The 24,980-nt window shown below is 34.9% G+C and overlaps 1 protein-coding gene and 1 non-coding gene across 3 annotated transcripts in view; one reads left to right on the top strand and one right to left on the bottom strand.

Annotated features, from left to right (window-relative positions):
• Window positions 1-24,980, top strand: part of TBC1D15 (TBC1 domain family member 15) — a 72,580-nt gene that overhangs the window by 24,329 nt on the left and 23,271 nt on the right. For both annotated transcript variants that reach the window (XR_013337854.1, XM_077775194.1), the window contains exons 2-10: window positions 115-213; window positions 756-830; window positions 6,309-6,447; window positions 10,234-10,444; window positions 18,443-18,545; window positions 20,335-20,532; window positions 21,589-21,717; window positions 22,258-22,361; window positions 23,645-23,739. Coding sequence is in view for 1 of the 2 variants with exons in the window: in XM_077775194.1 (XP_077631320.1) it covers window positions 115-213; window positions 756-830; window positions 6,309-6,447; window positions 10,234-10,444; window positions 18,443-18,545; window positions 20,335-20,532; window positions 21,589-21,717; window positions 22,258-22,361; window positions 23,645-23,739 (1,153 nt within the window). In the remaining variant the exon portion in view is untranslated. The remainder of the gene's footprint in view (window positions 1-114; window positions 214-755; window positions 831-6,308; window positions 6,448-10,233; window positions 10,445-18,442; window positions 18,546-20,334; window positions 20,533-21,588; window positions 21,718-22,257; window positions 22,362-23,644; window positions 23,740-24,980) is intronic.
• On the bottom strand, window positions 9,388-9,494 carry LOC144240879 (U6 spliceosomal RNA). Its single transcript, XR_013337878.1, has one exon. It is a non-coding gene; the product is annotated as a U6 spliceosomal RNA (small nuclear RNA).

Here is a 24,980-nt window from a genome sequence, read left to right as displayed (position 1 = left end):
TATCTTTTTTTTTTAAATGTTGAAATAGTACTTAATAATGTGTGATTAATTCTTTTTNTTTATTATTTTTTTTTATTTTTTTTTTTTTTTTTTTTTTTTTCTTTGCTGTTCCAGATTGTATATGAACAGGAAGGGGTCTATATTCACTCATCTTGTGGAAAGACCAATGACCAAGACAGTTTGATTTCAGGAATATTACGCGTGTTAGAAAAGGTGGGTTTCTAGTAAATGATTTTATTTATAATTGTTTATGGCAGATGTTCATCGTTGGGGCATTATCAGTAAGTTTAAATTTCATGTGTAAGGTAAAATTATGTAATTGAACAGTGGTTGTAAATTTAACATGAAAATGATGTTAGAAAAAAATACTTTATTAAAAAAAATTTTTAAAACATTTTAAGTAATCTCTATTTCCAGTGTGGGGCTTGACCTCACTATTCCAAGATCAAGAGTCTCGTGCTCCCCTGACTGAGCCAGCCAGGCATCCCAGAAAAAAATGTACCTTTAGATAGCCAGTAAAACGGCATGGATTATTATAAAACTTATGTAAAAGTTACAGTTAATATAAATTTTTTATACTAAATAATAAGTTTGAAAATCTATATGACGTTTATAAAATTATGATATTGCATACTTAAATGCTAATATTTAGGGGTTTAAAAATTTCATTTTAGGTTGAGGGAATTAAACATAGGTGGCTAAGAGTGTAAGATAATTGCTGAATAGTAACTGTAGTCCATAATTTCTTTCTCTAGGATGCTGAAGTAATAGTGGACTGGAGACCATTGGATGATGCTTTAGATTCTTCTAGTATTCTCTACGCTGGAAAGGTATTTAAGAAAGAAAGGAAAGGTGTGATTAAAGGAAGGAATGCTATTAAGAATTTTTTTAAGGTTATTTATTAATTTTTGAGAGAAAGAGAGAATGTGAGAGTACGATCAGGGGAGGGGCAGAGAGAGGGAGAGAGAAAATCCCAAGCAGGCTCTGTGCTGTCACAGCCTAATGCGGGCTTGAACTCAACAAACCATGAGATCAAAACCTGAGCCAAAACCAAGAATCAGATGCTCTACCAACTGAACCACCCAGGAGCTCAAGGAATGCCATTTTTATTTTTTTGTTACTGTTTTTTTGAATGTTTATTTTTGAGAGAGAGAACCAGAGTGTGAGCATGAGAGGGGCAGAGAGAGAGGGAGACACAGAATTTGAAGCAGGATTCGGGTTCTGAGCTGTCAGCACAGAGCCTCATGCAAGGCTTGAATTCAAACCATGAGATCATGACCTGAGCTGAAATTGAATGCTTAACTCAACTGAGCCACCCAGGCACCCCAAGGAATGCCATTTTAAAATAACTTTTTTTGAACTATAATTCATATGCCATAAAATTTACTCTTTTAAAGTGTATAATTCAGTGGTGTAAATGTATTTACAGAGTTGTGTAACAATCACCAGTATCTAATTTTAGAACCTTTTTATTACTCCTAAAAAAGAAACTGTACCTTTCAGTAGTTAGTATACCCGTCATTCCCGCTTGCAACCACTAATCTACTTTTCATCTCTGAGAACTTAACTTTTGTGGATATTTCATCTAAATGGAATCATACAGTATGTGGCCTTTTGTGACTTTTTTTTTTTAATGTTTTATTTTTTTCTGAGAGAGAGAGGCAGCATGAGCAAGGGAGGGTCAGAGAGAGAGGGAGACAAAGAATTTGAAACAGGCTCCAGGCTCTGAGCTAGCTGTCAGTACAGAGCCCAACGTGGTGCTCGAACCCATGAACCGTGAGATCATGACCTGAGCTGAAGTCGGATGCTTAACCGACTGAGCCACCCAGGCGCCCTGTGATTTGCTTCTTTGACTTAACATGTTTCAAGGTTTATCCATGTTCCTGCACCTCTCAGTCCATCCTTCCTTCTTTCCCTCTTCTTTCCTTCCTGCCTGCCTTCCTGCCCTCCTTTCTGCTGAACAACATTGCATTTATGGATATACAGTAATCCCCCCTTATCCATGGGGGATATGTTCTGAGACCCCTGGTGAATGCCTGAGTACTATCAATACAGATAGTATTGAACCTTGTACATACTATGCTTTTTCCATACATTACCTATGATAAAGTTTGACTTATAAAGTAGGCACAGTAAGCAATTAACACCAATAACTAATAATAAAATGTGATGATAATAACAATATACTATAAGTTATGTGAATGTGGTCTTTCTCAAAATCCTGATTGTACTGTACTCACCCTTCTTGTGATGATGTGAAATGATAAAGTGCCTACGTGATGAAATGAAGTGAAGCGAATGATGTAGTCATTGTGAAGTAGTGTTAGGCTACTATTGACCTTCTGGTAATATGTCAAAAGGAAGATCATGTGCTTCTGGACCATTGTTGACTATGTGTAACAGACCGTAGGTAACAAACTGTGGAAAAGAGAAGCCACAGATACAGGGTGGGGGGATTATACTACATTTTATTTATTCATTAGTTGATGAATATTTGTGTGGAGTTTTTTTTCCCCCCATTTTTAGGTAAATATAAATAATGCTCATGTGAACATTCAAAACCAAGTGTCTGTTTGGACATATATTTTTCTCTTAAAAACCTAGGAGTGAAGGGACGCCTGGGTGACTCAGTTGATTAAGTGTCTGATTCTTGATTTCCACCCCGGTCATGATCTCACAGATGTGGGATCAAGCCCAGCATTGGGCTCTGCACTGAGTGTGGAGTCGGCTTGGGATTCTCTCTGCCTCTCTTTTTGTCTCTCCCTCCACCTGAAATCCACTTGCTCTCTGTCTCTCTATTTCCCTCTCTTAAAATAGGGGTGGCTAGGTGGCTCAGTTGGTTAAGCGTCCGACTTTGGCTCAGGTCATGATCTCATTACATTCTAAATTCTGATCCATTGTATGTTTTTTTCATTTTAGAAACTTTTAGGATTGCCTGTTTGTTTTTAGTGTTTTAGGTATCCTCATAGTATGCCATTGTGGTCCTTTATATTCATTGTTTTGGGCACTTGATGGACTCTTGTAATATGGAAACTTAGTCTTTTAGTTCTTAGGGAATGTTGTTGAATTATTTCAGTGATGATTTTTTTCTTCCTCTCCAATTTCTGTTTTCTTTCTTTCTAGAACTCTTTAGACCTGGACTGGTCCTCTAGTTTTTTAATCCTTTCTTTCCTATTTTTAATTCTGTGTGTGTGTGTGTGTGTGTGTGTGTGTGTGTGTGTGTGTGTGTGTGTGTGTGTGTGTGTGTACGGTTTCCTAGAAAGTTTCTTTAATTTTATTTTTTAGTTCTTAGGGAATGTTGATAAATTATTTCAGAGATGATTTTTTTCTTCCTCTCCAATTTCTGTTTTCTTTCTTTCTAGAACTCTTTAGACCTGGACTGGTCCTCTAGTTTTTTAATCCTTTCTTTCCTATTTTTTTTTTTGTGTGTGTGTGTGTGTGTGTGTGTGTGTGTGTGTGTGTGTGTGTGTGTGTGTGTGTACGGTTTCCTAGAAAGTTTCTTTAATTTTATTTTTTAGTTCTTCTATTGCCTTTTTTTTTTCTTCTATTGCCTTTTTAATTTTTGCTTTGTTTTTAATTTATAAGGCATCTTGTTTAAGTGCCCCATTTCCAGTCCTTTTTAAAAATAACATCCTGTTCTTTGTGTATATATCTTTCCTTATTCCTAAGGAGTTTTGTTTTTATCTCTTTCTATAATCTACTTTTAATTGACTTTTCCCCCCTTGTTTCATTGGAACTTTGCCTTTTGTGTAGACACTTGCCTTTGATGTTTGGTAATCTTTGTGGTGTGGTGCTTAGATTTAACAGCAGACCAAAAAAAGTGATTGATTATACTCTGTAGGTATAGGTAGGTTTATGTAGGCTTAGTAATTCCTTGGGGAATCTCTAATGTTAAAACTAGATCCTTTCTCTTGGGCTAGTCATTTGCCTGAAATTCCTGCAGATTCCTACCTGGGAGGGTAAGCCTGGATTCCAGTGTTCTGGCAACTGAGTGGAGGAAGAAAGCTGGGAATGTCACCAATTCATTGTATAAATAGACTTTTAATTCATTCTCGTTTTCAGTGTGTTATCCCTTTATTCAGTGTGGTTGGTTTCTCCTAATCCAGAGATAATATGTTGTACTTTCTTTAGTGAATAAAATACCTCTAGCTTTCTGACCTATTGTTAGTCCTCTTTGTAGTTTGACCTTTATCCTAACTTCCAAAAGTACTTGATCTAGTAATTCTAAACCTTTGTGCTGGTGGGGTTCTACAGATGATTCTTAGCTTTCCCCATTTTCATTTCATTCATTCAGTTTTCCTCTCTTTCATTCTGTTTCTATTTCTTAATTTTTCTTGTGCCTTTATAATATTTTTATGTTCCTACCAATTTTGCTCTTTCCCTTTTTTAAAAAGAATTACACTAGCACTACATGAATACATTCTTGTAAAAATATTCGAATAATAGAAACAGACAATAGAAATTGAAATCCTGCTTGACTAGAATTCTATCATCTGTTCCTGTTTAGTGTATATCTTTCTAGACTTTTGTCTGTATACATTTCATTATCTGTCTAGACCTAGTTTTCTTTCTGTATTGCTAATTGCATACACTGCATATTGTTATACAGCATTGTTTTGCAACTTTTTTTTTTTTTTCTAGGAGAGAGAGAGAGACAGCGTGAGCAGGGGAGGGTCAGAGAGAGAGGGAGACACAGACTCTGAAATAGGCTCCAGGCTCTGAGCTGGCAGTCAGCACAGAGCCCGACATGGAGCTCGAACCCACGAACCGCGAGATCGTGACCTAAGCGAAAGTTGGATGCTTAACTGACTAAGCCACCCAGGCACCCCTGTTTTGCAACTTTTAACATATATTAGTTTTTAAACTGTGGCCTAGTATTTCCTTGGCTACCCCCTAGTTTGTGTCTTCATTCCTTTACTGATAGATATTAGGATATTTTCAGTTTTTCATTTTTACAAACAATGCTGCAGTAAAAATTCTTGCATATGCCTCTTTGTATACATGCGTTAGTATTTCTCTAGAGTGGAAGATGTAAAGAGAATTTTTTGGGTGACACACATGCATAGTTTGAATCTTTTTTTTTTTTAATATTTTTAAATTTATTTCTAGGAGAGAGAGAGAGAGAGAGAGACAGCGTGAGCAGGGGAGGGTCAGAGAGAGAGGGAGATACAGACTCTGAAATTGGCTCCAGGCTCCGAGCTGGCAGTCAGCACAGAGCCCGACGCGGGGCTCGAACCCACGAACTGCGAGATCATGACCTAAGCGGAAAGTCGGACGCTTAACCGACTAAGCCACCCAGGCGCCCCTGCATAGTTTGAATCTTAATAAGTATGGCTCTATTGCCCTTTTGGAATCAGTTCTAATTAGCATGGTCATCAGCAGTGTGAGATACCATGTTTTTACACTGTCTTTCATATTTTTATTTCTAACTTCAATGGGGCAAAATATTGAGCTTCATCTTAACTTGCTTTTTCTTCAGTTTCTGAAGTTAGACATCTTCCTGTATGTTTGTTATTTCATATTTCTTCTTTGACTTGCTTGTTCCTACCATCTGCATATTTTTGTTTTGATATTGCTGATCTCTAAATAACTTAGTAGGTGTTATTGTATTCTAGGTGTTTTTCTTTAGTCTGCCATATATTTTTGGAAACATTTTCACTCAGTCCTGGTTATGTGTGCTATCTTTTATTGTATAGAAATTAAATTTTTTGATTTAGTTACATTATTAATATTGAATTTCAGGCTTTTGGTTTTATTCTCTTTTAAAATGTTAAGTTCTATAGAACCTTACATGTAGATTTGTTATTCGTAGCTTTTAACTAATTTTGATTGAGAAATAGCAACTAATGGTGGCTTAACTGCAAATCTAGAGGCTTGGAGTGATTCTCCTTTTTTCTTTTTATGGTCATAAGATGGCTGCCACAGTTTTAGGCATCTTGGCTACACTCAGAGCAGGAAAAAGGGGAAAAGGGATGAGGCTTTTATTAGGAAAGCAAAAGAATTTCCAGAAGCCAGAAACCCTGAAGTTGATCTCTGCTTTTATTTCATTGGCAACCCTAATAACTATAGGGGTGTCTGGACAGAATTTTCTTTTTTTTTTTTTTTCTTGTTTTTGGGGGAGGATGGGGTGGATGGCAGGTAAAGATAAGCAAGAGGGAAAAAAGAATAGGAAATAGTGGTCAATTTTCCTACCAGTGATGTCTGCCACAACGTATAGATTATGTAGAAGCTGAGAAAATATTATTAATTGAATTTAAATTCTAGTTTTAGTTCCTAAATATTTTATAACATTTTTTTTTTTTTTTTAGGATTCCAGTTCAGTTGTAGAATGGACACAGCCCCCACAGGAAAAAGGTTATCGGGGTTCAGAACATCTGAACAGTTATGAAACAGAGTGGGACATGGTCAATACAGTTCCACTTAAAAAGAAACAACATACCAATGGAGGTATGAATTAAATCTTTTGAAATCTTAAACTAATTTGCTACAATATAATAGAAATAAAAGTTCAAAGAAAATTCTTTAATATTCCTTTGTTGCAAGGGTGATTTGGTGCTTTAATACATTAATTCTCTTATTTTAATTATATTCCATCTTCATATCTCTTCTGTTGGTTGTAGCTTTGTTAAAAAAAGGCTTTAAGATACTTGTTCAGTTTTGTAGTTATTCATGGCAGAAAATAGGAACACTAAAAAATTGCTTTAGGTGTCTCTCATGCACATTTTTCTAGAAGAATAAAAAAAAAAGTCATGTTATTTCATCCTAAAACACCAGGGGGAGATGGAGTATACCACTAAATTTTACTGTTCTAATTTCAGTGCTCACTGAGATCTTCACAGCTCATTACAGTTTCCTATTTATGTATGTTGAGTGACTATTGTCCTTTATATATTACATGTATATTTAAATTTATGTTGCTATGTGATGATTATCTACTTGCGGATAACAAAAAAGAGCAAAGTGAACAGCCTGACAGAACACATATACTACCCCAAATATGATTTAGGTAGCCCATCTATGATAGAGCCAGCCTATTTGTGATTCTTTTAAAAGTAGTGAATACTTGTACACAGTTAAAGTGTTTTATTTCCTAGTGATTAATTTGTGTTTTATGGCTTAGAGGACATTTTATCTCTTAATGATTTTGGTCTGAATTTAGGATTTATCCACATTTCCCAGATTCAGAAAAGCTGGCCACAATTGGCTGGAATACATACTTTATATTTATATAGCATTGTTATTCAGTGAAATTGATTTTCATCTATGGCCTGGGGAATCATTCTCATATACAGTAGTTATCCTTTGTACTGTATCATTTCTTGGAAGCAGTGGTAATTAAGAAGTTAATAGTAATTTGCAAGCCTTTGGTGAATTATAGTCAGCTCAATGCTGGTGTTTTGCTGGTTTTTTTTTCTTTTTGGCATTCTCTTTCTACTAAAAGGGAAGATTCTTACCAGAACAATACCATAGGATTTTAGTATATTTGGCATGTGAAGTGATTTTTAACTGCTGTAGATTAGGTCTTCAGAGTTAATTTATGTGAATTGATCTTTTTTTGTTTGTTGTTACCTAATAATGTTGAATTCTTGAAAATGACAGGAATGAACAAAGGAATGGGTTTTCATGAACAAAAGAGTGAATTTTCATAACTGAAAGAAGCATTGCATGTATGAGAAAAGCATAATCTGACAATAAATATCTTTTTAGATTAGTAGTTTTCAACTTTGGCTGCACATTGAAATCACCTAGGAAGGTTAGGCTTTTTAAAAAAGCCCTAATGCCTGTATTTCAACCTGCTGGAGCCTGGGCATCTGTTTTTCAAATGCTGTCGCAATGATTTTAATGTGCAGAATTGAGAACTTGTGTGTAGCTGCAGAGTTTAGCAAATACTGCTCCTATGACTTGGCCATACACTGTGACTTATAAAGTAAAGAGGCTTTACTTAGCAGTTATTAAAAGTTAAGGAGATATTTTATTTTTTCCCCCAGTATTTGAAAACTATTAATGATTGTGTATAGCAGTAAGGAATAATATTGAACCTAGTAGGACCCAAGTATGACCCATTATGCATACACAGGCACACGAATTATGAAGTACCGTGCATTCTGTCCCATCCCATCCCTTCCTCTTCCAGATTATTTCATCCAATTATATTTCATCAGAACTTTCTAAAGGAGACATTTTCTAAGCTTGATGTTTCTTCCATTGTTTATCAGAGCTTCAAGTGAGGAAATGTTTGAGGCATTTTATATATGTATTTCATATTTCGTATGTGATGTGTTTTTTCCATCAATGTGGGAAAATCTATGTAAAAGACTTTACTTTTGAATATGCACAAACTCCTGATAATTCATATAGCTTGCATGTATTAATATACATGGTTTTCTGGCATTAATTTAGATTATTTTTGTGTAATTTAAGAATTTAATTAAAAAATTGGCTATTTCTAGTTTTTAATTGCTTTGAAAACATTTTTGGTCTTTGCAAATAGCCTATTAGTATGTATCCTTTCTAGGTGGTCTAGACACATTTGCATGTAAATGATTTGGGAATACGTTGGAATTTAGAATTGTTCTCACTTTGATATTATCTTGTAGTGAGTGACATTATGACTCTGTGGTATAAATTCCAGTGAAATAAGATGTACAGTAGTCAAATGGGCACATGGTACTTAATCAAGTACCAGCCTTGGATATGAATTCAACGTCTGAACTGGTATGGAACCTGGGCAGGTCACTGTGTAGTTAGGTTACTTAGCCTCTCTGGACTTCCTTTCAAATGATACTTGTTTACCTGTCCCTCAAAAAGTGATGGTGCCTGTAATCCTTGTAGATAGAGGTTCCGTGAGCTGTAGATTTCTTTGTGTCCGTTTAGGAGATCTTGTTGGAGGTGATGGAGCTATGGTGTCCCTGACTATATAGGAAGGTGACATATGTGCAGATAACACTGATCTACCCCTTGATCAAGTTCTATAAGCACATATCTTCTGTGCAGTTTTATGTTTTTGCAGTTGATAGTGTGATATTGAATTAATTAACATCTTGAATAACAAGATAGTGCAACATATCTTGGGAAATAACATTCGAGAAATGTTTTAAAATTTCAGAGACACGTCATGCTGATATTGGAGTTAAAACAGGTCAAAATGGTATTTTTGGATAAAAATTAGTAGTAGTAGGAAACAGTTTCCCCTTCTGTTCTTTAAATCTTTATTTAGGTATTTATTAAGCTGCTTGTTATTATATTGTTCACAAACCTAGGATTTTAAGCTTCTGTAAGTAGCCCACAAACTCAGAAGATGTTTTATTTTACGTTACTATAGTTGGGGTTGAACTGAGGTCTTGGTTGATGTAGTAAGAAGATTGAATGTATTCATTCTCTTTGTTTTTAAATGTTGAACGCTTCTTGTGTTTGCATGTCATCCATGTGCAAGGGCCATGCTAATCTTCTCTGTGTTGTTCCAGTTTCAGTGTATATGCTGCTGAAGCAAGCATTGTATTCCTTCTCTTTGAAGCACTAACAACTTATATTTTCGTCCTCAGTTCTCCACTGCTGTGTGGGTTTTTGCAAATAAAATGTCTGTATATTTACTCCAATGTTATTTTTTGTACCAGTGAACTTACCTTCACTTAGTAAGGTCTAGTAAAAGTAATTGCAAAAAGAAGTGAGGAAGTAAAGATTTTTTTGGTTTTTAATAACTCCAGGAGCATCATGCCATTTGTATTTGGGGGGAGGGGACAGTAGAAAAGATTAACATTTGTTGAGTATTTGCTGTATAATTGGCCCTGCAGTAGTTAGTTGAAAAGTATTATCTCTTTTAATTCTTAGAATAACATTGGGAGGTAAGTATAATTATCTCCATTTTACAGATGGAAAGTAAGTCTCAGAGAGAATCAATTATTTGCTCCAGATCATTCAGTTAGTAAGATGGTAAAGCTGCACTCTGAATCCAGCCTGCCTGCTTCCAAAGCCGTAGTCATTTTTGGGCAAAGTTTATACTTTAAATAGGAATAACATTTTTTCACTCTGTCTGCAAATAAGATAATTATTTAAAAAACTAGTCTTTTAAGAAAATGTATGTTGCCATTTCTAATACAGGTAGAAGCCTGTAATATGAATGCTATAGTCATTCCCTAGGTTCAGCAAATATCTGTTAGGCAGTCATGAAGAGCACTGTCAGTACCTTTTAAAAAGGTGAACAAAAATATTTTGCCCCACTTTCTTGTTTTTAAGATGCTCCAAGTCATAGAAATGGGAAAAGCAAATGGTCATTCCTGTTCAGTTTGACAGACCTGAAATCAATCAAGCAAAACAAAGAGGGTATGGGCTGGTCGTATTTGGTATTCTGTCTAAAAGATGACGTCGTTCTCCCTGCTCTGCACTTTCATCAAGGAGATAGCAAGCTACTGATTGACTCTCTTGAAAAATATGTGGTATTGTGTGAGTAAGTATCAAAATATTTTCTTCTTATTGAAACTGGATTATTGTATTGGTCCCAAGGCAAACAATTTTTACTTGTCATTGGGCATCAGTGACCTGTGTGCGGATGAGAGCTCAAGCAGCTTTGTTCTTCCTGGGATATTGACTGCTTTGGATGAATGATTGAATAAAATTTTGCTATTTTAGTACTTTGGGTCTACAATGTATCACCTTATTACTGTTCTAAAGAAGAGTGGTCCAGTATTTTTTATACACATTTAAATGATGCATCAGTAACTTATAGATTACATATTTACCTAATTTACATTTTATTATATCTGTTTAAGAATTTTATTTGTAAATTAAATCTGGCAAACCTAAGGCCTTTATAAAATTATTTTAAGTATGGAAGACAGGGCTTTCTCACTTTCCAAAAATCTTTTGTCTTCTATTTATTCACCTATGTGCATTTGTACACACATACTCTTTCTTGCCTTCTCTCCTAACAAATATATTTTGGTTATCTATTATATTTCTGAGGACTGTGCTGATTGCTTGATAATTAGTAGTGAACACAATAGGCTTTTCATAGACATCTGAGAGCGTGTGGTTTTGTGAAGGATGCCAACCAGTAAATGGCAATAAAACTCAAGAACTAAGATGAAGTACAAGGTACTTTGGGAGCTTCCAGGAAGGGAGGAAGGGTCCCTCTTTCAGACTAGTTGGATAGGGGTCAGGGAAGGGTTTCTGGAGGAAGCATCATCTGTGTTGAGACCTGATGAGTGAATGTTAGGACGGAGGGGAAGGAGATAATTAGAGGGAGGAGAGAGATTTTAGATAGAAGGAAATGTATAAAACATGATGTAATCACAGAGCAAAGTAGTCGAATATCACAGGGCTACATAGTGGGGGAACAGAAGGTACCAGATTTAAAGATGAGGCCAGAGAGCTGAGTAAAGTCCAGAGCATGAAGGATCTTCTAAAATCATTTTAGCCAATTGTTCCAGTCATTTAGATGAGATTATGGTGGTATGAACTAGGAGAGTGACAAGGAAGATAGAAGTATTGGAGAAAAATAGAGTTTGATTTAGTGATTGATGGATATGTGGAGGTAAGAAGAGAGAAGCTGAGATTTTTTTGTTTGGGGAACTGTAGGGATGATTGTTAACCTTGTTATAATGTTATTTTATATAAGAGAGTAACATAATGCCTAATTTTAGATTATATAAATCTGAAAATGTTCCAGAAGTTGTAAGGTTTTGGCTGTTTTTTTTCTTTCTTTCTTTTCTTTTCTTTTTTTTAAATTATCATTTATTGTCAAGTTGGCTCACCTACAGAGTGTACAGTGTGCTCTTGGTTTTGGGGGTAGATTCCCATGATTGATTGCTTACATATAACACCCGGTACTCATCCCAACAAGTTTTCTCCTCAGTGTCCATCACCCATTTCCCCCTTCCCCTGCCGCCTCCCCACCAACCCTCAGTTTGTTCTCTGTATTTAAGAGTCTCTTATGGTTTGCCTTCTTCCCTCTCTGTAACTATTTTTTCCCCTTCCCTTCCTCCATGGTCTTCGGTGAAGTTTCTCAAGTTCCACATATGAGGGAGAACATACCTGTCTTTCTCTGACTGACTTATTTCACTTGGCGTAATACCCTCCAGTTCCATCCATGTTGCTGCAAATGGCAGGATTTCATTCTTTCTCATTGTTTGATTGTGTTTTGTGATAGGAAATTCTTTCCTCTGCCATGTTGATCCATCTTTTACTGGCACTAAATATATCCATCAGACCAATATCCATAAGAAAGTCAGGCCTGGTTGGCAGTATGTGGATCTTGAATCTTGAAGAAAGAAGCTATGAATAGGTTACCACCCAGGGGCTTATTGATAAGTAGATTTCAGGAGGGGCATGATCAGGGCAAAAGATTTGGCTGTTGAATAGCAAGTGTTAAAGGCTTGGGGATTTTAGTACCATAGCAGGCCCTGTATCAATCAGTGTTGTGATGTAACTGTCACTTAAAAGTTCATTCAATCTGAAACCATTGATTAAAGCATAGTACTTAGGATGAAATGGTAGTTCCTCTCTACTCTTTACTGGTCTTTACTTTGGAGAACTAGGATTGATTTTAAGCATTTTATCTATCTATTTATCTATCTATCATCTATCTATCTATCTATCTATCTATCTATCTATCTATCTATCTATCTATCTATGTAGAGGGTGTGCACACATACTTGCAAATGCAGAGGAGGGGCAGTGGGAGAGCGAGAAAGAGAGAGAGAATTCCAGGCAGGCTCCATGCTTAGTGTAGAGCCTGATACAGGGCTTGATTCCATGACGCTGGGATCATGACCTGAGTCAAAACCAAGAATCAAGTGCTTAATTGAGCCATCCAGGCGTCCTTAAGCATTGCATTTTAAGTGTGTTAGACTACTGTACTATATGGAAAAGATGACTAATGTAATGAGAGGGATCAAAGTGGTATTATGAAAAACATTAGTAGGATGTAGGGATTTAACTTGAAGAAGAGGAGTTTTGATGCAACATTAAATAAAATCCAAACCTCTTAAAATAATGGTCAGTGAGGTCCTGCCTTGCCTTATTAACTTTATCTCTCACTGTTTTTCTAAATTTTTGATAGAGCACATGAGTGGGGGAGGGGGAGAGGGTGTGCGAGTGGAGGAGAGAGAATCTTAGGCTCCATGCTCCGTGCACATGATCCCACAACCCTGAGTCATGATCTAAGCCAAAATCAAGAGCTCTGCTGACTGAGCTACTCAGGCTCTGTTTATCTCTTAAGCCTCTTCTTATGCCATTCTCTTTTATATTGGAACCATATGATTTTCTTTCTGTTGCTGAAACACCCCAGACTCTTGTGTTAGAGTCCTTTATATATGGTCTTTCTTTTGCTTGGAATATTCTTCTCCCTTTCTGATCCCTAAAGTCTCAGTATAAAGTCACTTCCTCATTGCAGCTTTTCTGGGTGTGCCCTCTCCCATGTAATGTAGTTTCCCACCCTTATTCTTTTTCTTTGTCTCATTCCCTTGTTTGCTTCCTTCAGCTCTTAATCGAATAGAGTAATATTATCTATTTACTTCTTTCAATCTTCTACTCTAAAATGTATACCCACAAAGGCAGGAATTGGATCTATTTTGTTTACATTTTCTCCTAAGTTCCTAGCCACAGTGCTGGCATGTAATACTTGCACAGTAAATCTCAGTTGAATGAATAAATGACACAGTACTTACCAATTCTACAAATAATTTTGAAAAGGTTATAAGAAATATATTGTAGATTTGTTTTGTATGCCTCCAGAGAGCAGTTAGAAGGTAACAGGTTGTAGCTCAGGGGTTAGACAGTTTTCTGTCCTGGATGGGTTCAAAGAGAGACTGAACAATTACTTAGGTGCTTTTAAGAGTATGGGTATGTGAATGTGTGTTGGTGATATTTTGATGAGGGTTGTAAATGAAACTTCTTTACTAATACAGAAAAGGAAACAAAGTGAAGAGTAAATATAGGAATCAGACATGTTGGTAAAAGTATCATTATTGGTGAGGCTTAGATAAGCAGTTTTGAAGTCATCCGGTTATTTTTGGACAACTACACATCTCCATAGTGAGGACAGACCACTTATGATGTGAGTGAAAGCAGACTAGAAAGCACCTTCTCTGTTGGTAGGCAAATCCAAGAGAAAGCGCCTAGAAGGGGTTATATGTCAAGCATGCACCTTACTCTTTCCTGATCTCAGCAATCAGGTATGTCCTAGCGAAGGAGAGTTTGTTTAATAGAAGTGCATATTTCCATTTGAAAACATGAAGCCATGGGAATGGTGTTCCTCCCTATATTTTGTGTGTGTGTGTGTGCGCGTGTGTGTGTGTGCGTGCGCGCACACACACGCGTATACATTTCATTCAGCGAATTTTATTTGAGGACCACTTATGTCCTGGACACACTGTGCTAACTGCTCGAAAGAGCAATAATCAAAAAAGATATGGCCCCAGCCTTCATGAAATTTGTACTATTGTGAGAGAAACATAACTTTTAAAAATAAGTGTGACATTTCAGCTGTAATAAGTGCTCCAAATAAGAGAGATGTAGCACTGTGAGAGCATATAATAGGATAATTTGTAAGTTTTTTGTGTGTCAGTAGTAATTGAAGCTTTGAGAGAGAATGAAATTAAGGGGAGGATAAAAAGGGATGTGATGTGAACATCAATGATTAATCGCAACCTTTAGTGACCTGGTCAAAGAGAAAAACCTAGCAGAGGAGACTGACCTACCTATACTTTCTTTTCTTTTTCCCTTTTGGGCTTTGTTATTAAATTTATGGTCATCCAGAGATGTGGCCATTCTGGGGGTGGGGGGGTAGGGGGGTGGGAAGAGGTAGCTTAAAGGGAATCCATCAAAAACTATACTCCTAATACTAGCCACTTCTCCACTGTGTACTTCTGTGACACTGGGGGCTAACTTATTCTTTGCCCCCTGAATGGTCTGAAATGTGTAAGAACAGTACATCAAATAGTTTATCTCCAAGACCTCTCTGTATCCTAAGTTAAAAATAAACACTTCTTATTCTCTTCCCTGTCATAAATTATACCCAATTATATTATTTCATAGAGTTCACCAGAGATTATATGTTGAGTCCAAGTGGTAGAATGTAGATACTGCAAATAAACTGTCACTAATATTATAAGAATTCCATATTTGTATAAGTCATCTCTGTCAGATTCTTAGGGAAATATTAAATAAAGATCCTTGTTCTTTATTAGTTATGATTAAATAAATGGTATTCTCAATTAAGTTGAACCCTGAAGAAATGAAAATTCCCAAATATTCCGAGGTTTTTACTCTACTAGTTGTCAGCCATCGCAGACTTATTTCCTGTCCTGAGAGCTATTATCTTAAGCAAAATAATATTCCTAGAATCATGTTCTTGTGGTCAGAGATTGTTGTAGAGACCAGAAGGAAGAAGAATAGTTCTGGAAGACTTTGGTTTTTGCAGCCTCACTGAGATGTCAGGCAGGCTATGCCAGGGTCACCCTTCTTGTCTTCTTTTCAATTCAAAACCAACAGACAGAAGCAGACTGTATTCTTTTACTGTTTAACCTAAGTTGAATAATGTGGCTTGCATTTGTGGGCATCTTAGCTTTCTAATACTTCCCCTAATGAATTAAGGTCCTTACCATATGGATGAACAGAAATTGTGAATGCACTGGGGATGTGCAGCCTTGTAAGAGTGAGAATGAGGCTCGGCTATGCACAGTTCCTTCTTTCATTCTCACATCAGTGCAAAATAGTCCAGCTTCTTGAGACTTGGTATTTCTCAGATGGTTTTCTTATCTGCAGGGGAAAAACAGATTGCACCATCCATTGATGTTAGTGATCTTTAATTTATTACCATTTAAAACATGATACTCAGGTAAAGAATGAATCACAAATACCTTTATGTTACCTTGCTAGGATATGAATGAACGTTGTGATACAGAGGTTCCAGTAAAATTAATTTGTATATTGGGACATTTTTACATTAATATATAAATATCCATGCAGTAAAATATTCCCTAAAAAGCCAAATTGGCTTTTTACATCATATAACAATTTAAAAAATTTAATATAGTTTGTCAAGTTGGTTTCCTTATAACAGCCAGTGCTCATCTCAACAAGTGCCCTCCTCCATGCCCATCACCCACCTTCCCCTCTCCCCCACCCCCATCAACCCTCAGTTTGTTCTCAGTATTTGAGAGTCTCTTATGGTATAACACCTAAGAGAGTCTCTTAGGTTATAGACTTTCATTTATTCCCTTTGAGACATATGTATAAAATAAGAATATCATGTATATAGTTGTAAATATTCTGCACCTTTTTATTTTTATTAACCTTTTATGACAGCCTTTGCAATGATATTTTTATTTATTTCTTTAGCTTTCCATATTGGTCATTCTCAGTAGCAATGGGAAATAGTTACCACCACATCTCAGCACACAAAGCATTCTTCATCTGTTATCAATTCAGAATTTATTCCGAGGCCTTTGGGAGAGGCTCATTCCAAAGCCTGGGAAATACTTCTGAATTTATAGTAGATCTGCTTCTATAGTTGTAATATTAGACTATAGTTTTTAAGTCCTTTAGGAGGCTTTAATAGAATTGCTGATGTTAACATCGTTAAAAGTTTTGTCTTGCTGCTGCAGTGAGTTTGAAAGTCTTGAATAGTGTTGTCATAAGATACCAACTTCTCAGAATCCATTATATTTCCCCAGTATATACATATAAATCATAATATTTGATCTTTCCAAATTAAATCAGTGTGATAACCTGGCTGGGGGAAATGTAACAATATTCTGGAATGCCAGCTCTCCTTTGGATGAGTTCTGCAATTGCCTGGCAGTATACAACTTGTCCTTTGACTGATGTTCTTTTAAAAAAATGTTTTTGTTGATTTCCTTAGCTAAGGGCCACCAAATCTTAAATCTTATCTTTCCTTCCAGAACTTTCCCCAGCCCCTCATCACAGAACATTGGGTATAAAAAGTGAAATCCTTTCTTTTTAAAAGAGTATCTGTGGTTGTGTATTGGTTGGGCAGTCATTTCTTCTTCCCATCACTAGTTTCTTGATTACAGTTTTAAATCTGGAGCAATAGTATAATTCTCTGAGGCTGGATAGGTGAAGGTTACATATCTGTTCCCTTTTTACATGCATAGTCATGTTTTGACTTTCATGATAATTTTTTATTTGGGTTTTAAGGAAATAATTTGGCTTAATTTATTGTTAGAAAAAAATAATAACCATAGTGCTAGTTGCATTGTGCCAGGAAAACGTATATTGCTGTATTAGTTACTTTTTCTGAGGCTACATTTAAAAGACTTATCATTAAAAAATGCATTGTGAGAACATATAGGTCTTCGTATTAAGCATGATCCCAATAAGTGTTGAGAAGCATGACATTTAATGAAAATTGAGCATTTTAAAGGATAATAACAGTAAAAGTTATTATTTTTTTCCTGCCTCAAATGACTCAACCTCAGCTTCTTAAAAAGCCAAGGAGCTTATTAATACTGTTGTCTCTGAAGACAGCTGTTGTTTCTGAATGTGTAAAAATAAGATGCTGTTGGAGTTCATATCCCCTCTAGCATTGCTGTTGCATCCTGTTATGTTAGAATTGGGAAGAGATAACTGTTATTAAAGTTCTTATCTCAAACATTTATAATAAACTAGAAGTAGATAGCAGTAACATAACACATTTAAGTTTTATTTTAAACACAGAAAAGTTGTGGATTTATTATAGCTAACTTACTAAGTTATAAAACTTACTGAATAGAAAAAAGACTGGATAATCATTTGATTACTTGAAATTAGATGCCTATTTGGGAAACATTTATTTTGTAGTTATTAAGAAATGTGAAGAAAAACTTGCTTCTAGAGCTTAATAAGCAAGAACTAAAGGCATAGTGTACCTGAGCTGTACATTATAACTTTGTTAAAAATGTTCATGTGTATGTTTATAATTATGTTAGCATAATTAATGATCTTTAACAAATAACTAATCTGCTTCATCTTGTGTTTTTAATACCTTATATTGCAATACTACCACTCTGGAATGAAGTTGGAAATCCTTTCCAAATAGGACATTTTCCTGTGTTGTACATATTAAATATACTGATGAATCCTAAAGTATGTTTTAACGTTAAATATTTTTTATGATAATAAAGGCAGATATATTTGTAAGGGTTTTCTGTTATAATTATAAACAAAAATTTGGGTTTGTTACAACTTAGTCCTCTTGGCTTTACCTAGAATAAAAACATGCTTCAGTCCTTTTATATTTGTTAATCTAGTATTTCATGTTTCATATAGTTTGGGAACTCATTTAGGATAGTTACTAAGCAGTTGCTAATGTTGTATAATGGGAAACAGTTCTAGAACTGGACATATGAGTTTTGGGATAAAAGTAACTAGGCATTAATAATTATTCAGGTAGTAATTGATGCAGTGTGCTAGTATTTTCTACAGATCCCTTCTTTTATTGCAGATCTCCACAGGATAAAAGAACACTTCTTGTGAATTGTCAGAATAAGAGTCTTTCACAGTCATTTGAAAATCTTCTTGATGAACCTGCGTATGGTTTAATACAAGTATGTTTCTTAATCTATTTTGTATTCTGTTATTCTGATTTCGTTATTTTTTATCCTCCCACCTCTCACTTTCTTGGAGATTATACAGAATGGGCAAGTGTCTTCTCTATGTGTAAACTTTATGAAACTATTCTTTGTAAGTTTTTAAAATGTTTTTATTTATTTACTTTGAGAGAGAGCTTGTAAGCACAAGTAGGGGAGGGACAGAGAGAGGGAGAGAATCCCAAGCAAGCTGTGAGCTCTTAGCACAGAGCCCATTATGAGGCCTGATCTCATGAGCCGTGAGTTCATGACTTGAGCTGCTGTCAGGAGTCAGACACTTAACCAACTGAGCCACCCTGGTGCCCCTATTCTCCATAATTTTTAGAAATAATATGTATGTTACTTTTAATAGTCAGAAACTTCTTTGGTTCTTAGTTACTATTTAGACAATTTTCCCCTTTATTGTAATTCTGAAATTGGACATTAGTAGATTTTTATTGTTATAGCTTTCACTGTTTGAATCAGGTGAAAGGTTACTGGGTAAGTCACTTTGAATTCATTAATGATAAACTTAAAAATATAGTTTGAATTTTTATTTTCCATTTAAGTGGATTCATTTGGGTCATGATAATCTAATCCCCCTTAAAGTATTTGAGTATATTCTTACATTTGGCTAAAAAGAATTCACTTAGCCCAGTCAGAAATAAAGCTAATTTTTTTTTTACTAAAATTTCTGTGTAAACTAATGAAATGGTTATTTGTTCACTTAATCATCCAACAAACGTTTGAGTGCTTACTGTGTCACAGATGGTCTCTTCTTGGTTCTGAAGATAACAAGATAAAGAGAACTTTTGAGGAGGGAGGACAAGACAGCTAGACATTGCTTAAAGTAGAAAGTGAAAAAAGTTTTTCTTATTGTGAAAATAATCATTTAAAAGTTAGACCTTTAAAAAGTAACTAATTTTGCTAAATATGAATAAGCAGTCAGTTTGGGATTTAGAAGTAACCCTAGCAATACAAAAACCTTTTGCTGTTTTCCAGGGCAACACTGTCCAGAACAAATTATACTCATTGGCATGATTTATTAACCTTATGTAAAACCTTCGATTGGGAGTTACTTGTTCTGTGAGTGTTCCACAAGACAAGCAAACATTTCTAATAGATTTTAACTTGATAAACGAGCTATGTCATGCAATAGGAGTAGTACATGATGCCAAATGTCACATGATCACAACTGAGCCAGTGGTTCGTGGAATTTGATTTGTGCTATATAAGTGCTTTGGATTACAAGCATGCTTCCTGCCTCCTGAATGAATTATGCTCTCAAAGCAAGGTTTTACTGTAATTAGCTTAAAATGTCAGCTAATATTTAAATATTGTGAGCTTTGAAACTTAGCTATTGAATATTTTCTGTTAGACTAGTGTGGTTCTGCACACTTCAAGCAATATTTTTTTTGTGAAGGCAGGACTGCTAGACAGAAGAAAGCTGTTGTGGGCCATGCATCAGTGGAAAGTAAGCACTGCATATATTTGTGATGTATGCAGCTCGAATAAGCCTGCAAATCATTTATCTGCAATTCAATCAGTAGCATTAACTTGCAGTTTATATACTATCTTAACCAAATGAAAAATTGCCTTAGAAAATATAAATTTTTCTTTCCAGAAAAAAAAATTTCAAAATAATCTTAGAACACTGTTTTAGTTGTGATTCCCCCCCTTTAAAAAACTTTGTCCTTTTGCCCATCAGAAGGTATTTTTATTCTTTATTTGAATTTATAATGCTAATGTTTTTCTTCTTACTACATAGAAAATTAAAAAGGATCCTTATACAGCAACTATGGTAGGATTTTCCAAAGTCACAAACTACATTTTTGATAGTCTGAGAGGCAGTGATCCCTCTACACATCAACGACCACCATCAGAAATGGCAGATTTTCTTAGCGACGCTATTCCAGGTTTAAAGATAAATCAACAAGAAGAACCAGGATTTGAAGTCATCACAAGAGTGAGTGGAGATTTATATGAGCATAGCTCTATATTCTAGCAGGAGAAATGCATTTGAAACATGCACTGGAAGTGCTAGAAATAGAAACTCAGTTTTGGTTATATCTGCCTCTTTCTCGTAATTCTTTTTTACAACTTTTTTGCTAAATTATATATTCTAACAACTAGTACTTATTCTACCACCAAACTCATGGGTTGTTCTTCGTCAATTACTGGTTATACTTTCTGTTAATTAAGTTGGATCTTTTCTTTGATTACTTTTTGATAATGATGAACAAGTTGTTTCATTGAGTTTGTAGCAGTGAGTGAAAAGTGCACCCTGCATATTGTACCTAATTTTCTTCCTAGTTTATGTTTTTCTCAGTAGGTGCCCGAGTTAGTCAGTCAGGACACTACTCTAAGGCTTTCATTCTCATATCAATCTTTTCTTTTTTAAGTAAGATGGATCTTAGCCCAGAACTATGGCAGATCTTTATAAATGCTCAACAAGACTTTTGAATTTGCTACAAGTTTAGGTTGTACATAGTTAGAATGTTATAAATATATAAATTGTAATACTTAAAGGGCTTATCTTACAGATGGCATTTTAAAATTACCAACATATGTTAATTGAATAAAAAAGTGTAGAAAACACCAAGTGGAGCTAATGGATCATGAATCACTTCTGAGAGCTACAAATTTTAGTTTGGAAGAGAAGCTGATTTTAGAATATGATTAGTGGATTAATACTGTCTTTTTAAATAATAGAGCATACCATTTAATTTGAAGGGTCTCATGGAATTTGCATGTTGAATGTTTTATAGTTATGTAATTGAAACTCAGAATAGCAAATGTACTCTGAATTTATAATCCCATTATTTGTATGTTTAGTGGGAAGGAAAATGTATGGAATGCTGTTACACTTCATAAATTAAACATTGGAAAATAAGAGAAGTTATTAGAAATGTTAGAAATCCTGCCTGAGTAATAAATAGTATTTATTTTAATTTTTATATACATTGATTTTGTTTCACTGGCTAAAAAAGTATCCTCCTCATTGCTTATTTTCTTATTTTAGATTGATTTGGGAGAACGACCTGTTGTTCAGAGGAGAGAGCCAGTATCCCTGGAAGAGTGGACTAAGAACATTGATCCTGAAGGAAGAATTTTAAATGTAGATAATGTGAAGCAGATGATATTTAGAGGGGTAAATACCTTAATATGGATGATATTTGAAACTGCTGATATTTAACTTTTTTTGTGTGGGAGGTGTTTGGGGAGTCAGAGAATGAATTCCTTTTTGATGAATGATGTCTTAAAATTCCTGTAGGACAGAGTGAGGTCCCTTTGATGTCCCTGAGGGTTGGGTAGGGGAAGATACCATTAAGTCTAGGGAAAGATAGTCTTCCTTACTTGAAGTTCTGTGGGTTATGTGAAGGAGGCATGTATGTACCCCAATGATAGTTTCCTTATCTAGTGAAGTTTGGGCTTAGAAAGACTAATCAGTCCCCCTGCCTTCTATATAATACACTGTGTCCTCTGCATTGTTTAAGCTTTCTGGCAACTACTTAACATCGTCACAATGTAGAAGTCAGAAACAAGGTGTAGTATTAATTGAATTTAGCTATTTTTATATTTAAAACTGTCTCTTAAATATCAGTCTTCCTGTATATTTATATGCAAGTTTTGTGAACTTAAAGGATTGAATACTTTTTACGAATGTGTTTAATATGCATATTTTCTTTAGGGACTTAGTCATGCATTGAGAAAGCAGGCATGGAAATTTCTTCTGGGTTATTTTCCTTGGGACAGTACCAAAGAGGAAAGAATTCAATTACAAAAACAAAAAACGTAAGTAAGATCTTTTCTGTGTTCATCAAAGAAATTCAAATAACTCATAAAAATTAGTATAGTGCTTCTAGATGACTATTTGAAATAGATGAGGGTATGGGAAAATAATTTATTTTCAGCTTTTTAATTGAAAAATTATGAGCTATTTCATACTAGTTATTTCAAACTAGTCATTTCAAACATTGCAGTTGTGTTGGTGGGTAATATAGAAAGATGGCAACAAAAAAAATTCTACTTCCCTTGTAAAAACATTTTGCATAATTGAAAAATAACTAATTAGATATGGATTTTTAAATATACATTCATCTTGATTCTTTTTTAAACTTTATTATGAAATTATAAAGATGGGCCATAAGAAGTGTGTTTATTATATAGGTTAATTACCTTTATTTTCCTGGTGCTCTTGTAACATAAACTAATCTTTCATTTTTTTGGAAGAGTGTTTCTCGGGGCGCCTGGGTGGCTTAGTCGGTTGAGCGTCCGACTTTCGCTTAGGTCATGATCTCGCGGTTCGTGGGTTCGAGCCCCGCGTCGGGCTCTGTGCTGACTGCCAGCTCAGAACCTGGAGCCTGTTTCAGTCTGTGACTCCCTCTCTCTCTGACCCTCCCCTGCTCACACTGTCTCTCTCTCTCCTGGAAATAAATAAAACATTAAAAAAAAATTAAAAAAAAAAAAAAGAGTGTTTCTCTAAGTAATTTCTCAGACTTGAAAAGAAACAGAGGCCAACTTTCCAGGTGTCCTTCTTATTCCCAGCTTATCAGTCTAGCCTTTGATTTAAAGCTCACCCTGAATCTTTCTAAATCTTTCTGTGCATATTTAAATTTTCAGACAATCCTTTCTCTTTCAACACCTTTGCCAGTCCTCCTAAGATACTTCACATTAACAAGTTTGTGTAATAAACTAGTTGAAAAATGGAACTCTTAAGTCACATTAAAAAATAATTTATAGATTTGTATTTTCAATTATTCAGAAACTTCAGTGGTTAAAATATTTAATAACTAGAATAATTTTAGGAATCATATTAAGGATTAAGGTAAATATTTTCTTAAAATCATACCTAAATATTCTAGTAGCTTAAGCAAGGCTTATGGTAAGTATAAGGTTATTTTTCCTTTGTTTTCACTCAGTGTATTATAACTTTAAAAATTTTACTGTCATTTATAACCTCACATCTAACTAGCATCATAAATGGTTTGATACATTGTTTATACAAAAACCCAATTAGAATTTTTCAAAATATAGTATTCTAATAGCTTTTTTTGGTATAAAATTGTTTTCTGTAGTGATGAATACTTCAGGATGAAGCTACAGTGGAAATCTGTCAGTGAGGAACAAGAGAAGAGAAATTCAAGGTTAAGAGATTATAGGAGTCTTATCGGTAATTTTTTCCTAATTTTGAAAATGCATAAGAGGGGTTTACATTGAAGTCTTGATAAGATTTAAGAAGTGAAATATATGTTACAGAGTTAGGGCTCAGAAGAGAAATCAGAATTGGAGAGTACATTAGAATGTGTATTTGATGTTCTTGGTTGTTCCTTTTCTAATAGGATATGAATTCAGTCAGTATTAAGTACTGATATATTTCATTTTCAATTCCAAAATGTGAATTTTAAAAAGTGTTTAACTTTGCTTATTGAGTTAATTTCATTAAATTGTCTCCCTAATTACAAAAACTGTTGTGTCTGTTATAGAAAAATTAGAAACTATAGATAAGCAAAAAATAAAAAAATAAAAGATTGGTTTTGTTTCTGTCATGCAGAGATAACTATAGTTAATAGACATTGGTTTATGTCCCTCCAGACCATCTCTAAAAATGCAGCAGTTCATTTTTTTAATGAATGACTTCAGATAGTAAATTTTTGTATTTGAGAATTTAGTAAGTATTCATCTAGGAATAACTGTTTCATAAAAAATAGGTGCTTGACACAATTTTACATCAAAGGAATTAGACTTATTTCTAGAGAGTGAGTAGTGGGTCATCTAGCTCTTATGATAAAAGCCAGGTTGGTGTAAAGTTATTGAAAGAATACATAGTTACTCTTGTACATGTCTTAAAGTTTTAGTTGATAATTTCCATTTTACAGAAAACTGAACCATTGAAGGTTTAAATGCCTTGTCCAAGATCACATGATTCAGTAAGAGCAGAACCCAGTTTCAGTACTCTTAATTCTCTTGTTAGCTAGCCTCTGTATAATTTTAGGATAGCTTTGGATAGTAGTGGAATTTACTTTTTTTTTTTCCTAACGTTTGTTTATTATTAAGACAGAGAAACAGCATGAGTAGGGGAGGGGCAGAGAGAGAGGGAGACACAGGATCAGAAGCAAGTTCCAGGCCCTGAGCTGTTAGCACAGAGCCCGACGTGGGGCTTGAACCCACAAACCGTGAGATCGTGACCTTAGCTGAAGTTGGACACTTAACCGACTGAGCCACCTAGGCGCCCCGGCATTTACTTTTTAAATTCCTGTGTTGCTTTTGGATTTATTTATAGCTTCATAAATAAAGATGGGGAATGTTTTTACCACCATTGTCAACATCACCTTCCCATGGAAGAAGAAAATCGAAGAAAATCTCTATAAATTATAGTTAGAAAGCTCAACATAACCAATTTGGTAGCTTTTG

The sequence above is a fragment of the Crocuta crocuta genome, unplaced genomic scaffold (genome assembly GCF_008692635.1).
Source record: "Crocuta crocuta isolate KB4526 unplaced genomic scaffold, BGI_CrCroc_1.0 scaffold97, whole genome shotgun sequence".
In the NCBI taxonomy this organism is placed as follows: Eukaryota; Metazoa; Chordata; class Mammalia; order Carnivora; family Hyaenidae; genus Crocuta; species Crocuta crocuta.
The sequence above is the reverse complement of the archived record's forward strand: the minus strand, read 5'-3'. Positions and strand labels throughout refer to the sequence as shown.